The sequence below is a fragment of the Alternaria arbusti genome (assembly GCF_024043155.1).
Source record: "Alternaria arbusti strain BMP 1465 chromosome Unknown scaffold_11, whole genome shotgun sequence".
In the NCBI taxonomy this organism is placed as follows: Eukaryota; Fungi; Ascomycota; class Dothideomycetes; order Pleosporales; family Pleosporaceae; genus Alternaria; species Alternaria arbusti.
The window spans coordinates 463,934-478,090 of record NW_026249951.1 but is presented as its reverse complement, the minus strand read 5'-3'; the positions used below and the strand labels follow the sequence as shown (position 1 = coordinate 478,090).

General features: G+C 54.1%; 5 protein-coding genes across 5 annotated transcripts; 4 read left to right on the top strand and 1 right to left on the bottom strand.

Annotated features, from left to right (window-relative positions):
• Positions 1-1,703: 1,703 nt before the first annotated feature.
• On the top strand, positions 1,704-2,915 carry J4E86_007789 (uncharacterized protein; the record flags this gene model as incomplete). The annotated part of the gene is made up of 1 exon (XM_051448304.1): positions 1,704-2,915. The coding sequence occupies one exon, from the start codon at positions 1,704-1,706 to the stop codon at positions 2,913-2,915; it is 1,212 nt and encodes a 403-aa protein (XP_051300571.1).
• A 555-nt stretch (positions 2,916-3,470) lies between these two features.
• CYM1 (Mitochondrial presequence protease) lies at positions 3,471-6,653 on the bottom strand (the record flags this gene model as incomplete). The annotated part of the gene is made up of 2 exons (XM_051448303.1): positions 3,471-6,261; positions 6,307-6,653. 2 exons carry the CDS (start codon positions 6,651-6,653, stop codon positions 3,471-3,473), a joined length of 3,138 nt encoding a protein of 1,045 aa, XP_051300570.1.
• Positions 6,654-7,394: 741 nt separating this feature from the next.
• Positions 7,395-9,307, top strand: J4E86_007787 (uncharacterized protein; the record flags this gene model as incomplete). Its single annotated transcript, XM_051448302.1, has 5 exons — positions 7,395-7,557; positions 7,683-8,109; positions 8,156-8,399; positions 8,462-8,875; positions 8,993-9,307. 5 exons carry the CDS (start codon positions 7,395-7,397, stop codon positions 9,305-9,307), a joined length of 1,563 nt encoding a protein of 520 aa, XP_051300569.1.
• A 453-nt stretch (positions 9,308-9,760) lies between these two features.
• On the top strand, positions 9,761-10,810 carry J4E86_007786 (uncharacterized protein; the record flags this gene model as incomplete). Its single annotated transcript, XM_051448301.1, has 1 exon — positions 9,761-10,810. One exon carries the CDS (start codon positions 9,761-9,763, stop codon positions 10,808-10,810), a length of 1,050 nt encoding a protein of 349 aa, XP_051300568.1.
• A 566-nt stretch (positions 10,811-11,376) lies between these two features.
• J4E86_007785 (uncharacterized protein) lies at positions 11,377-14,080 on the top strand (the record flags this gene model as incomplete). The annotated part of the gene is made up of 5 exons (XM_051448300.1): positions 11,377-11,427; positions 11,529-11,560; positions 11,632-11,749; positions 11,797-12,847; positions 12,894-14,080. The coding sequence occupies 5 exons, from the start codon at positions 11,377-11,379 to the stop codon at positions 14,078-14,080; spliced, it is 2,439 nt and encodes an 812-aa protein (XP_051300567.1).
• Positions 14,081-14,157: the final 77 nt, after the last annotated feature.

The following is a 14,157-nucleotide window of genomic DNA, read 5'->3' as shown; positions in this document are numbered from 1 at the left end:
CTAGCTGAGATAACAGACCATGGGTCGTCTTGTTGTCTGAAAACAAACTTGGACAGAGATTACGAGGCACAGCTAGTCAACCGCCTCATTCGATGTGGCTATGTAAGACTCTCATCAAAAGCAAAAAAGCGCCACATGCCGTCTTTCAGGTATCCATGTTCAATTTAACTTAGGAAGCCTGCATTCTCCCGAGGTCGCTAATTTAGGACTTTTCGGGACACTGTGACGCAAGCACGATTTTGCGTTACAACATGACAAACATGACAGAAAATTGGAAGCCACGTCAGAATTCTCTCTCGGGTAGTCATACAGGATGAGGCAATGTGTAAGGTGAAGAAGACTTCCTTGAGAAGTTGGGACAGACATAGAACACAGAAAGGTCCGAAGAAGAGGCTGTCTAAAACATATAACCATTATTCCTTATTTACTGGCGATTGTGTCAGTAATGTCGTTATGATAAGATTCATAATGCTGTTTCTTTGTCTGCTAGCTAGTACTTCGTCAGAGTGCAAGACCTGCTGCGAGTTCTAAGACAGAATAGCGAGCGTGTCAACTGTCGCATTTAAGTCTACAAAGATTTGGAACGATGCGACTAGTTCAAGGTCAATGAATGGCCGTTGTACTTGCATTGCGTGACTAGTTGGACACTACGTACATCCGCCGTTGCGTTTATCATGAGTCATAGATCACTATCCTTCATAAGCACACAGTACTTGTTTTAGTCGTTAGTTCCGTCCAAGACCAAGTTCACGACCAATGAGTATGCAGTTCATCCCTCAAACAGCGAGATTCCCAAGCGCATGTGGTCACTGCATCTGGCTGGTGGTATATGCATCGAGTTACTTCCAATAAAAGACAGATTGACGTGGCATGCGATACATTTCTTGAGTCCATTGTGTTTACAGAGACTTGCTCCCGCAGAAAACTTCTCCAGATTTGGCAGTCCTATGTCTCGCGGTCGGGGGAAAACGGACTGTATGGCAGACTACCTAGGTAGAACCGAGGAGTGACACGGTGCGATTTGAACCACATTGACAGTCGAGATGGCAAACAGCTTGAAGTGAAGATCATGCTAGAAGGCACATTGACAATGAGTCCAGCTCTACTAATGTCTATCGGGTGAGATACAGATGCAAGATTCATACCGACTGAGTTTGCCTGCAACGCTGTCGTTCGCCAGACTGGGAATGGGTTTACGTCTTCGGTGCTGTTCTTGCTGTTGTGTATTGTGTAAGATTGAGCTATTGAATCTTTCATACATAGGTATGTTATGGGGACAGCACATTTATTCCAAACCCGGTAGTGGCTTGCCTAGCGTGATGAACATTCAGAAGTACTGTTTACAGTAAGTATTGTGTACGATGTCGTAATCCACGCTATCCACCGGAAGCTACGCAGACTAAAAAAGAAGGGCAGGTTGTACGGGTACATAGGTAGAGATACTGAGAATCTGGGCCGGCCTCAAATGTTCGCGTCTAATCATGTATCGATCGTAGAAACATGGTCTCGACGATTAGTAACGTTGTCGCAACGACTAGTTGTGCCGATCGAAAAGCAGAAGCCCAAGGGGTTGGTGATCGTCATGAACGGGTAGCGAAGCTCAACGCTTCAGCTCCAAGTACCGAGGTATCCGACTCCCCTCAACCTTACATCAACACCACAGGGCGAGGCCGACTCATCGACTGCTCCCCGCAACAGCAAACATGCTACGTCGAATTCTCCCGACCCTGTCCCTTGCCATCAGCGCGCTCGCTGCGGTCCCACCACTTCAAGCCCCGCTCGAACCGTCCGTCCTTGATCCATCCGCCTCGAAAGATCTTCTATACCTCCACCGCAAACTAGTCGAAATTGAATCGATATCCGGGAACGAAGAGAGCGTTGGCGATTGGCTTGCCAAATACCTCCGCGCGCACAATTGGACCGTTGAGAAGCAGGAAGCATCCAAAGACCGCTACAACCTGCTAGCCTACGGCAGCAAGCGCGAAACCACCATCCTCCTATCCTCGCACATCGATGTTGTACCTCCATACTGGCCGTACTATTACAATGAGACAACCGATATGATCGGCGGCAGAGGCAGCGTGGATGCGAAAGGCAGCGTCGCACCTATGATAATCGCCGCGCAAGGCATAAAAGAGCATCTACAGGATGACATATCCCTGCTCTTCGTCGTCGGCGAAGAAACAGGCGGCGACGGCATGCGCGCATTCAGCAACTGGGACAAACGCCCATCCTCCCACGAAATCGTCATCTTTGGCGAACCCACCGAGGCGAAGCTAGTCTGTGGACACAAGGGCATGCTAGGCTTCGAGGTCAAAGCGACAGGCAAGGCGGCACACTCAGGATACCCGTGGCTAGGCGTAAGCGCAAACGACATCATGGTACAAGCACTGGGCGAGCTCTTGAAGCTACGAGAACACCTCCCATGGAGCACGAAGTACGGCAACACGACCATGAACTTCGGGCGCATACAAGGCGGTGTCGCAGCCAACGTCGTCGCCGAAACCGCAACCGCGAACATCGCTACGCGCATCGCAGCCGGCACCCCCGATGTCATACGCGGACAAATCCTCGACGCGCTCAAAGACGTCAAAGCCTTTGCGCAGAAGGAAGGTGGCGATCTGGATATACAATGGGGCGGCGAGGCATACGGCGTGGTGAACATAAACTGTGATATCGAGGGCTTCGAGACACTAACGGTCAACTACGGGACGGATGTGCCGCACCTCTCTGGTGACCACAAGAGGTATCTCTACGGCCCTGGCTCCATCTTCGTCGCGCATTCCGATCACGAGGCGCTGAAGAGGAAGGAGTTGGAACAGGCTGTTCTAGACTACCGTCGTCTTATTCTCAAGGCGACCGAGGTAAGAGAGAAGGAGCGGCAGCTACGGGATGAGGAGCAGCTGGAATTATGAACTTGGGGTGAAGAGACGGACGTAAATTGTAAATAACTAGATACCCAAACGCAACGAGTCTGCGACAATTATAGCCAGTTTGATGTACCCCCACATTTAGTCTACCAGGAGAAGAGTCTCGCTCGATACAGGTAGGTCTGAAAGCAGGTGCTCAATGCCCCTTCCCAAGCTCCACTCCTCGACGTTTTACGGCCAAGGAGCAGACTGGGTAGATGGCACAACGATTGTTCTGGCGCATAATCCCTCATATTTGAAGGGACAGAGCGAACCAGCAATGGAAGAGAATGCGTGGTCCGTCTGGGTTCTGTTCGTTGCGCTGGTGAAAGAGACTGAGAGTAACGCGTAGAGAGATGCTTTGGCCGACGCACGGAGCGGCGGAAGGTATGACCGGCGACGATAAGATAGACAGCAGCCAGCAGTGAGATGAGATGGCAAAGGAGGAAGGAGCGATGACACCACGCTATACATTCAACTTACCAACGCCAATGATGCTAGCGTCTCATACCTCATATCTTACATTTACTTATACAATCATAAAACCGTCAATCACCATTTTCAGCTCGCGATAGCCGGCACGTCGTCCTCCTTTTGCGCAATACCTTCAGCTTCCTCAGCGGCCTTTGCAGTTTCCGACATACCCAGGTCTCTGAACTGCCAGCCATCTTTCTCTTTGACCCAGTCTTTCCGCTCGCCCAAGATAGCTACACTGCTCTCGGCGCCCTTGACGAGGAACTGGTCGGCTACGGCTTGTACCTGCTCAGCTGTGACGTCGAGGAGGCGTTCGCGACGCGTCTGCAGCATATCGTCTGTGACGCCAGACAGGAACAGCCTCATTCCCTCGCGACTGACACTTTGTGGCGCATCGTATCCTTGGAATGCACTTAGCTTGGCTTCTTCAAGATCCTGAGGTGTCCATGCGCGGTCGCGCGCCCATTGCCCTGCTTCGGCCATGATCTTCATACTGTTCTGCGGATTGGGATCGCGGTATGAGTACATGCCGAAGAGACCGCCGATGCTACGTGCGTAGGCACCACCGCCGTATGCGCCACCTTTCTCGCGAATCTCTGGGTGAAGTTGCTTGAAGGTAAGAAGCTTCGCGAGGATCTCGAGAGGTGCGCTGGAGGCGTCGGCGTAGGCCACTGTCGGGACAGCGCGGGCGGAGTAGTAGACTTGGTATGGCAAAGGGAAGAAGGACTTGGCGTTGCGAGGATACTGCTTTTGCTGGGACGTCGAGGGCACAGAGACGTCCTTGGGTAATGTGTTCAAGAAGCGATGTAGTGCCTCCTGGTTTGGTGTTGAGCTCTCGCTACCGCAGTTGATCGCTACGCGGAGCTGGTTGCTGTTCGCGATAGTGAAAGATTGGATAGCTTTGAGTTTCTTGATGACATCGTCTAGCGACTCTTGCGATGCGAGAGCTGTCATAACCTTGACTTGGGTGAGACCCCCGGTTTCTTCTGCTAATCGGCTCACAGGACTGATTCCAGCTTCAGCGAACTTCATGGCATAAGAATGACCAGACTCTGCGATCGAGTTGATGGCACCACTTGCCGCACTCTGCAGGAGCTCTCGGATCTTCTTGCCCGCTTCAGGCCCATCAAAGTCCGTCTCTTGTATGATAGTCCGTAGGAGTTCGTACATGTCGGGTATGTTACGGTCGAAAGCGTAGCCGGAAAATGCCATACCTTCTTCGTACGCGTCGAGCGACAAGGGTGACTGTGAAGAGTGGTAGCCTACGGAGATGCCTCCAGTCTTCAGCTTGATCAGTTCCTCAAGTTGTTCCATCGTCTTGTCTTTGGTACCAAGGCGCATGATGGCGCTGGTGAATAGCGGGATCATCTCTCGTAACTCGTCGGGGAGATCCTGTAATCTGTGCACAGCACGGAAGTACGTCAGACCGTTGGTGGGTGCCTCGCGCCACTGGACCTTCACGCCATCCAGCTGAGTATGTCGCAGTGGCTTCCTCTCCTTTTCTCGAGGAATATCCTTGACGTGAACAGTGGGCAAACAGCTCAAATCTTCGTTTCTGGCTTTCTCTTGGACTTCCAATAGCTGAAGCTCTCGCTCTTCCAGGTACTTCTGCGCCTCCTGCTCGCTTGGGAACTGCTTCGTGGTCTCTGCAATCTTTGCCGCTAATCGTTGGCTTTCTTCATCGACGAGTTCCTGGCTGAACGTCTCCGATGGCTGCATGGTGAAGGTCAGGGTTTTGTCGGTGAGTAGGTACTTTTCAATCAGGCTCTCCAAATAGTTGCCTTCAGCGTACTTCTTCTGGAAAGCGTTGACCGTTTCTTGCCAAGCGAGGGCCTCCATTGGGTCGATACCGTTGAACCAGCCAGGCTTTAGTCTTTGGAGGATGCCCATCCCAAAGTTGGCAGTCTTGTGCTTGAGCGAGAGCTCCAGCTGATGTAGGATACCATCGACCTTGATCTTGTCGAAGCCGTTTTTGCGCACCTCGAGTAAGGTCTCTGCAATGGTCTCGCGGACCTTGTTCACATCATCCGCTTTGACGGCGTCCAACCCAATGGACAAGACACCTCGTCGTCCAGCGCTGTCATAGCCAGTATTCGCACTGAAATCAGCACCGAGTCCAGATTCTACAAGATTGCGATAGAGAGGCGAGCCGTAGCCGCTCATAAGCAGACTGCTCAGTACTCCCAGCGCAAAGTTCTCTACGGCGTCTGCAGTGTCGCCCATCAACCATGTAACCGAAGTCTTGTACTGCCTGTCCTGAGGTACCAGTGGGTCGAGAGGTCCCGCAACCGTGACTTCCTTGGGGCCGTCCAGAGTTATTGGTGCCTTCACTTCCTGATCCACGGCTATCTTGTCAAAACCGTTCAAGCGACTGTCCACCTCCTTCAGATGCTCCACCAAAGGCATGTCTCCGTACGTGAGGATCTTGGCATTGCTGGGATGATAGTGGTCGGCGTGGAATTTCCGTAGCTGTTCCCAAGTCAGGTCGGTAATCTTCTGCGGGTCGCCACCGGAATTGTTGATGGCCGGGTATAGGTGGTCTTGGAATTTGGTGTAGAACAGGTAGCTTGCATCCGACATCTGGCCCTTCATTTCATTGTATACCACGCCCTTGAAAACGATGCGCTTCGCGTTGGGGTCCTCCGACTCTTTTGCCAGCGGGTTCTCAGGACCCAACCGCCACCCCTCTTGGGTAAAGTCATTCTCCTTCAGTAACGGGTGTAGCGTCGCATCGAGGTATACGGACATGAGGTTTTTGAAATCTTGCGCGTTTGTCGTGGCGAACGGGTAGCCAGTGTGGTCGGGAAAGGTCCAGGCGTTCATGAAGTTAGACAGGGAACGGGGGAGCATCTTGAAGAAGGGGTCGCGGATGGGGTACCTGGACTGTCAGAGATACGTTGATTGCAATAGCAAGGCGACATACTTCTCACTACCACACAGTGTGGTGTGCTCGAGGATGTGTGGCACTCCGGTGGCATCTGGTGGGTTGGTCTTGAAGCCAATGGAAAAGACATTGTTCGCATCCTCGCGGGCAATGTGCAGATATTCGGCGCCAGTCTTGTCATGCTGGAGATGTAAAGCGGTCAACTCGAGCTCCGGCACCTGCTTGACGCGCTTGAGGGTGAAGCCGTGCAGCTGCTCGCCGACATTGGGAAAGTTGGAGACATCGGTAATAGCGGCATATCCACGTCGAGGCAAGGTCGATAGTCGGTGCGGGGTTATCGTGGCATTTCGAGGGCTTTGGACCTGCCGACCAACGGAACGTAGCATGTTTGGAATAGAGGGTGGATGACAGAGTGCCGCGCAGCCTCAGAAATGTCAGAGGCACCCCATCGATGACGCCTGTCGCGCCGATTGGCCGAGGGACCCCATACCAAAAGAGATTAGCCCGCAAAATTACTAAGACGAAAGAGTGCGCCTGGACAGGCTGTTGATGCGTTATACGGCTGGAGACATGTCGGATTGGCTAGCCTGCCAGTGATCTCATCTGTCAGGTCCGATATTGAAGCTCGTGGGCGTTGTGGAGACTCCCAGGTGTCTTGTGCCTTTCGCGATCGACCAGACCACCGACGTCGTCCCCTCCTTCCTCTTCAACACCCGCCACGAGACATTGCCCGACCCGACCCCGACGACTGCATGACCCGACACTGTACATATTGCTACACCACGCCCGTTGACGCCCCCTGCACTGCGCTCCACACCTGTTTTCACCCGAAGCAGCCCCGAGACGCCGGCGGAAGACGTGCATCCTCACCACGCGCATTGTAGACAGGCGGCTGCTGCCAGACGAATGCGCCACTGGACTGCCTAGAGACCTGCATTGGGGACACGTGAGACTGAGTGCATAGGTGGAGGAACCGTCGGAGGCAACACGGGGGATCCACAAGCTGAGGCGCTACACGGAAGAGTCACGACTTCATGGCAACCGTCGCCCAACAGCGCCAGCCGACGTCTGCCCAGTCCCGCCCTCACCACGAAGCCAGCCGCAGTGCATCTGCCTCTCCTGCAAACATGGCACCCGCACAGCACAACCCAGCGCCTGCGCCTGCGCCCGCTAAGAAGGGCAAAGGCAAGAAGGCGACCGACCCCTCGGAGCAGCAGAAGCAGATCCAGGCCAAGATTGCTCAGCTCGAACTGGACCAGGCCGGGGACAAGGAGCAGGAACTCGAAATCGGTGCGTCTACCTCTTGCGACGGAGCTGTGGAGGAGGGGATACTCTGGGTGGCGCAGCCCATGTCTGCACAGCACGAGACTGGGGCCCTATCAAATGAATCGCTGGCTGACGTATGGCATGGACAGAACGCGAAGTTAAGAAAGCAAACCGCGAACTCTCCTCGCTCCTCTCCAACATGGACGGCCCGCTGTCCCGGCTCGAAGTCGTGCAGAAACGATATACCGAACTCCTCTCCGATATGAAGCGCACGGAACGCGAACACCAAAAGGCGAAGAAGCGCGGGGACCAGCTGCAGAAGGAAAAGGACGCGCAAAGGTCGGAGTTGAACAAGGTTACGACAATGAAGGACAAATTGGACAAATTGTCGCGTGACTTTGCAAAGGAAAACAAGAAACTCAAGGACGAACTACACAAGCTCGAATCTAGCGAATCCACCGCCAGGCAAGAACTACACGAGCGTCTCGAACACCTGGTGAATGACGTGGACGATTGCATAGCAGCTGCGAACGGGCCTGAACCACAGAATCAAGCCGAGCAAGAACTGGACGAAATGTATGTGTGGCACAACCAAATTCGGGAATATGAACTAACAAAGCAGATTTCGTCAGAAGTTCAAGTCGTTCATTGACCAGTACGAGTTGCGCGAATTACAATACCACTCGATGCTGCGACTCAAAGAGCTCGAAATACAGTATCACGCTGCCCGACTAGAGCAGCAGCGCAAACAACAAGAAGCCGAATCTTCCAAGTCGCACCAGTTGACCCGCCAAGTGTCGACCTTTTCGCAGACCGAGACGGAACTACGCACGCAGCTCAACATATACGTGGAGAAGTTCAAACAGGTATGCAACCCGTTAACCCCTCGTTGGTCTGTATCATCATGGTTAATACTGACCAGATGCAGGTCGAGGAAACGCTCAACAACTCGAACGATCTCTTCCTCACGTTCCGCAAGGAGATGGAGGAGATGTCAAAGAAAACCAAGCGTCTTGAAAAGGAGAACCAGACGCTGCAACGCCACAAGGATATTACGAACCGTAATATTGGCGAGATGGTGGAAGAGCGCCAAAAGATGCAAGAGGAGCTTGCCAGGCGGACCAAGGAAGCTGAGGACCAGCGGAAGAAGATCGCTCGCCTGGAAACACTGTGTCGTGGAATGCAGGCACAAGGTCGAGGCCAGGTTCTGATGCATGAGCTGGATCAGGAGGAGCACGACGAGGAGGATGAAGAAGTCACGGAGAGCGAGTACGAATACGAGGACGAAGATAGCGCAGAGTACGACGACGACACTGAAGAAGACGGTGTTGAACCGGCGCTTGTGCATCGACCATTCGGGCCTGTCCCTCCACCTCCGCCGCAGCCAACACCTGCGCAGGGAAAAGTCAACGGGCATGCACAAGCTAATGGGCAAATGAATGGAGTCAAACGCTAATAGCAATATCATAGAGACTCACTCTTCGGCCCATCTACGTCTTCTCAATGTGCAAATGATGTCCCGCCTCCGGCTTCGAAATCGCTCGGAGATATCGTGAAGCAGTGGAGTTGGGATGATGCAGACCTACCGTCTATTGCGGACTTCGATATGACTGACCAAGCATTCGACGAGCTCATGAAGCAGATGAATTGGGATGATGTGACTGCGCAGTTCGATGCGGAAATGGAAGCAATGGCTGACAAGACTGCTCGTCTTCTGTCAAACGATGCGGCGAAGTCGGAGGAGCCAGAAGAGCCAGATTTAGATGTTGATTGAAGCGTCTTTGTGCTCCGCAATTGGCATACGTGAGTATAGTGCGAGAAGCCGATTATTGATAACAACATCGATAGTATGGATTATGATTTCCAACATGCATATCATCGTGCTCTCCAGCAGAAAATTTCCCATACTATGCCTATTGTGACTACCAAATCTGCATGTTCATCCCGTCCACGACGGGCGAATCTCGGCAATGGCAACGATGTATCGAGTCGAGCTAAGATGCCTCGGCTCGTGCACCCACGTTTTCCCCGCAAAACCCCTGGCAGTCGAGGATGCCAGTAGGCACGGCCGCTATTTAGCATGCACATTCCCATACTCACCATGCGGTTACACATAGCTTCATTGCTGCCAGAAGCACGCTCTTCAGACCTTTATTCGCGTTATCCGACGTGACCTACTCCATCTACTTTCAATTATCAACTACCCGCGACCACAGCCTACGCCGTCATGTCACCGCCGGCACTGCAGACGCCGCTTTCGAAGCTGCTGGGCATCCAGTATCCGATTATCCTCGCCGGCATGGCGCGCACCTCTGGTGGCCCCCTCGCAGCTGCCGTGTCGAACGCTGGTGGCCTAGGTGTAATTGGCGGTCTCGGATACACACCGAAACAGCTCCAATCGATCATCGATGACCTCAAGTCAAACCTCCGAGACAAGAACCTGCCCTTCGGTGTCGATCTCGCACTCCCACAAGTCGGCGGCAGCGCACGCAAGACGAACCATGACTACACCCATGGACAGCTCGATGACCTCATCGAAGTCACAATCAAGAATGGCGCAAAGCTGTTTGTTAGTGCTGTTGGTGTACCGCCCGAGCGGACGATCAAGAGGCTTCACGAAGCAGGCATCTTGATCATGAACATGGTCGGACACCCCAAACATGCGAAAAAGGCACTAGATGCAGGTGTGGATATCGTATGCGCCCAGGGTGGAGAAGGCGGAGGACATACCGGCGATATCGCGAACAGCATCCTGATACCCTCCGTCGTGGACGTCGCGCGCAAATACAAGAGCCCTCTTACCGGACAGCCAGCTATTGTAGTGGCGGCGGGAGGCATCTACAACGGCCGCAGCCTGGCAAGCAGCTTGATGCAAGGCGCACAGGGCGTATGGGTTGGCACGCGATTCGTGGCATCAACTGAAGCGGGCTGCTCGCAAATGCACAAGGAGAACGTGGTCACAGCCAACTTCACAGATACAGGCCGGACGCTGGTTGTCAGTGGCCGACCGTTGCGCGTCAGGTACAACGACTACATCAAAGAGTGGCACGAGCGCGAGGACGAGATCAAGAAGCTCACGGAGGCGGGAGTTGTGCCGCTGGCGAAGGACATGGACGATGGGAAGGATGTGGATATCCCGTTCCTGATGGGCCAGGTTGCGGGGGTTATCGGCGATATCAAGCCCGCAAAGGAGATTGTCGACGAGATGGTGCAAGAGGCGATCGACATGCTGAAGCTCGGCCAGACGTACATTGGAGGGCCGAGCAGTAAACTGTAGATAATAACAGTAGATTTTTTGTGTCTTGACAACAGTCCATTGCATCTCGGTCCCTGGGTTGCCGTGTAACACAACGTCGGAAGAAGCGCATACATGCATCCGGCTCTCGGTCGAAGAACACATTGCACAAACGTTATTGACTTGTACACTCGAAACGAGAAGGATGTCCAAACCACGTCGCGTCGCATTGTGGTGGTGGTGCCTGCGCCTTCCCAGAGCAGCGGTGGATGATCTGCGACCAGGATCGCGCTCCCCGAATCCATGGCAGCACCGCAAGCTCAGGAGAGATCTGACGGCACGCCCAGTCCCCGTCCGCCTGGGAGTATTCACAATTAATATACACTTCTTCGCACTCGCGGTCGGCGCAAAGCTAGTATTATTATCCTCGCACATCTCGAACGCCCTAGGCCCCTGGCGTTTGCGGCCTTCTCCACTTTCGCTGCCACCAGGGCATATACGGAGCCGTCTCTCTCTTCCGCGGCGCTCGCTCGCCAGTCCGAACTCCTGCAACCCATAGATGACGCTGGTTGCGCAGGCGACACCACGGAGCAGCGGCGCATCATTCCATGCAGTCAAATCTCAGAGCCCAGGCTGAGATTCAGGCCCAGAGGAAGAAGGTAGGCCCCGTCCCGCTGCCGTCCAACGACGCTCGTGCGCCGCAACAAGCAATTCCCCCAGGCGCATGTTTGCAACACGCATGCTGAGACGCAAATTATAGCAGCTCGCGAATTCGTACAAACAGCTGCTCGAGTAAGTCTCTTCTTTGCTTTTGCGCGCCGGCTGCGTGTTTCACCGGCTCCAATTCGCTGACGCAGGGCCAGTGAGTTCGCCGCGACTGATCTCAAGACGGTCGGCAACTATACACTGGGGAAACTTATAGGCAAGGGCAGTTTTGGCAAGGTTTACTTGGCGTCGCACAAACTCAGCAATGGCTCAAAGGTACCACCGGCAGGACGGTTGCGAGGAACCACGCTGATCGCAAGCAGGTCGTGCTCAAGAGCGCGAAGAAGGACGACGCCAACCTCGCGCGCGAGATCCATCACCACCGCCAATTCACGCACCCACACATAGCCCGCCTGTACGAGGTCATAGTCACCGAGAACCTAGTCTGGCTGGTACTCGAGTACTGCCAGGGCGATGAACTCTACAACTACCTACTGGCCAAGGGCGCCCTCGAGCCCGCCAGAGTCCAGCGCATCTTCACCCAGCTCGTCGGCGCCGTCACCTACGTCCACAACAAATCGTGCGTCCATCGCGACCTCAAGCTCGAGAACATACTGCTGGACAAGCACGGAGACGTCAAGTTGGTCGACTTTGGTTTCACGCGCGAGTACGAGGGCAAGTCCAACTACCTGCAGACATGGTGCGGAACAATCTGCTACAGCGCGCCGGAGATGCTCAAGGGCGAGAAGTACGCAGGCGAAAAGGTGGACGTTTGGAGTTTGGGCATCATTCTTTACGCGCTTCTAGTGGGCGAGCTGCCTTTTGACGACGACGACGAAATGGTCACGAAGAACAAGATACTGAAGGAGGACCCCAAATATCCGGAGCACTTCCCGCAGCAAGCGAAGGAGTTGTGTCAGTCGCTACTATCCAAACGGCCGATCTTGCGACCTACTCTGGCGGACATACTACAGAACCCTTGGTTATCGGAGCATGCGCCCCGCCAGCAGGAGATCTTGAAACTCCAACAGCCGGCGCCCTTCTCGACCGAGCTGGAGAAGGAGGTCTTGCAACGCATGCGCGCTGCCGGAGTGGACATTGACATGGTGATTGAGAACGTGCTAGCCCAAAGATGCGACTCGTTAGCTGGTTGGTGGGCACTGCTGCTCGAAAAAGAGGAACGCAAGGCAAAGAGGCGAGAGCGCAAGCGCAAAGAGAAGGAAGCAGAGGCTAAGAGCCTCCGGCGACTGAGCGCTGCAAGTAGTCGACTTGACAAGCTTGCGCCTACCATAAGAGAGTCTGACGAAGAAGGCATTCACTCTCCCTCTACGCCTAAGAGTCGCGGCAGGACCACAAATCGAAGCAGCTTACATGGTGAGTATCACGGCGGACGTCAGGAAACGCTTCTAACTTGAGACAGGTGCTCCCGAACTGCCAAAGCTGCCAGAGCTAATTACCTCGCCCAATCTCACAGTCGACGACAAGCCGCTCCCTCCAATCGATACCCGTCGGGGTCGGAAGTCGCATTCATCCTCACGTCCGCCACCACCAGCGAAGGATCTCGACAGGCGGCGTTCACGCAGCAGCATGCTACAGGTCGTATCTACCAATCCAGATCTTCTTTCTCCCAATGGCTTCGTGCCTAAGCGACGCCGGAAACAGCCCTTCATCAATCACCTTTTGACACTTCGAAATTGGATAAAAGAGACGTCCAAACGAGCGCGATCGCCGGGTTCGAAAGCCAGCAGCGGACAGTCCCCAAAGATACCTCCAAGCAAGTCCTCGGATTCAACACGAAGACAGAGTACAGCGAATCGATCGTCTGTACACACGAACCCCAGGTCTCCGCCCACACCACAAATGCCTGGCCCGCGGCCCCGAGGCTCAACACACGGCTCAGGATCCATGAGAAGGCTCTCAGCATCGCCAGCACCATTAACACCACGATCCTCATACCGTCGCTCGTCTGGTGGTCTCCGCGGTCGAAAGTCCACTTCGTCATCTGTTTCCTCGATCCGCAGCATGCCACACCACCACCACTCGCACTCGAAAGCCTCATCCACATCCTCCGCCTCTCTCGCTTCTCCCGCCGTTTCCACAAGCGGCCATTCACACAAACCCTCCAAATCCCCCCACAACAGCATCAAGGTCCTCCCCGCCACCCCCACCTCCTCAAGCTTTCCTTCCAACATCCGCCTTGTACGTTCTGGCTTCCCACCCGGTCTCAACGAATCCAGCGCCGCTTTCGGAAATGGAAACAGCATTCCCCCGCAGTCTCCCGGTCTTGTCTTCGCAAAGAGGAGGAAGAGCCCTTTCAAAGGCCCCATGCTTAATGTTAATACTGGAGGTCTGAATGGTAGCTCGACGAATGGCAGTGGCGGCTGGAGGAGTAGAAGTGGAGAAGGTGGTATGGGAAGTCGGGGAACGAGTGTACAGGGTCGCAGGAGTGGAGAGATTTTAGGCATCACAGAGGAAGATGAGGAAGAAGACGAGGAGGTTGAAGAGGTGGATACATTTGGCGGGAAGTTGGGTGAAGGCGAGTTCATTGAGGAGGAAGCGCCTGGGCCGTTGACTCCGCCCAAGGAGAAGTTCAAAGAGAAGGCTTGATGATTTGAAAATTGGCGTGGGATTGAAGAGGAGGTTTGACGTTATTTTGGTGAGAATGTGGGGGTTGGCTGCTTAGC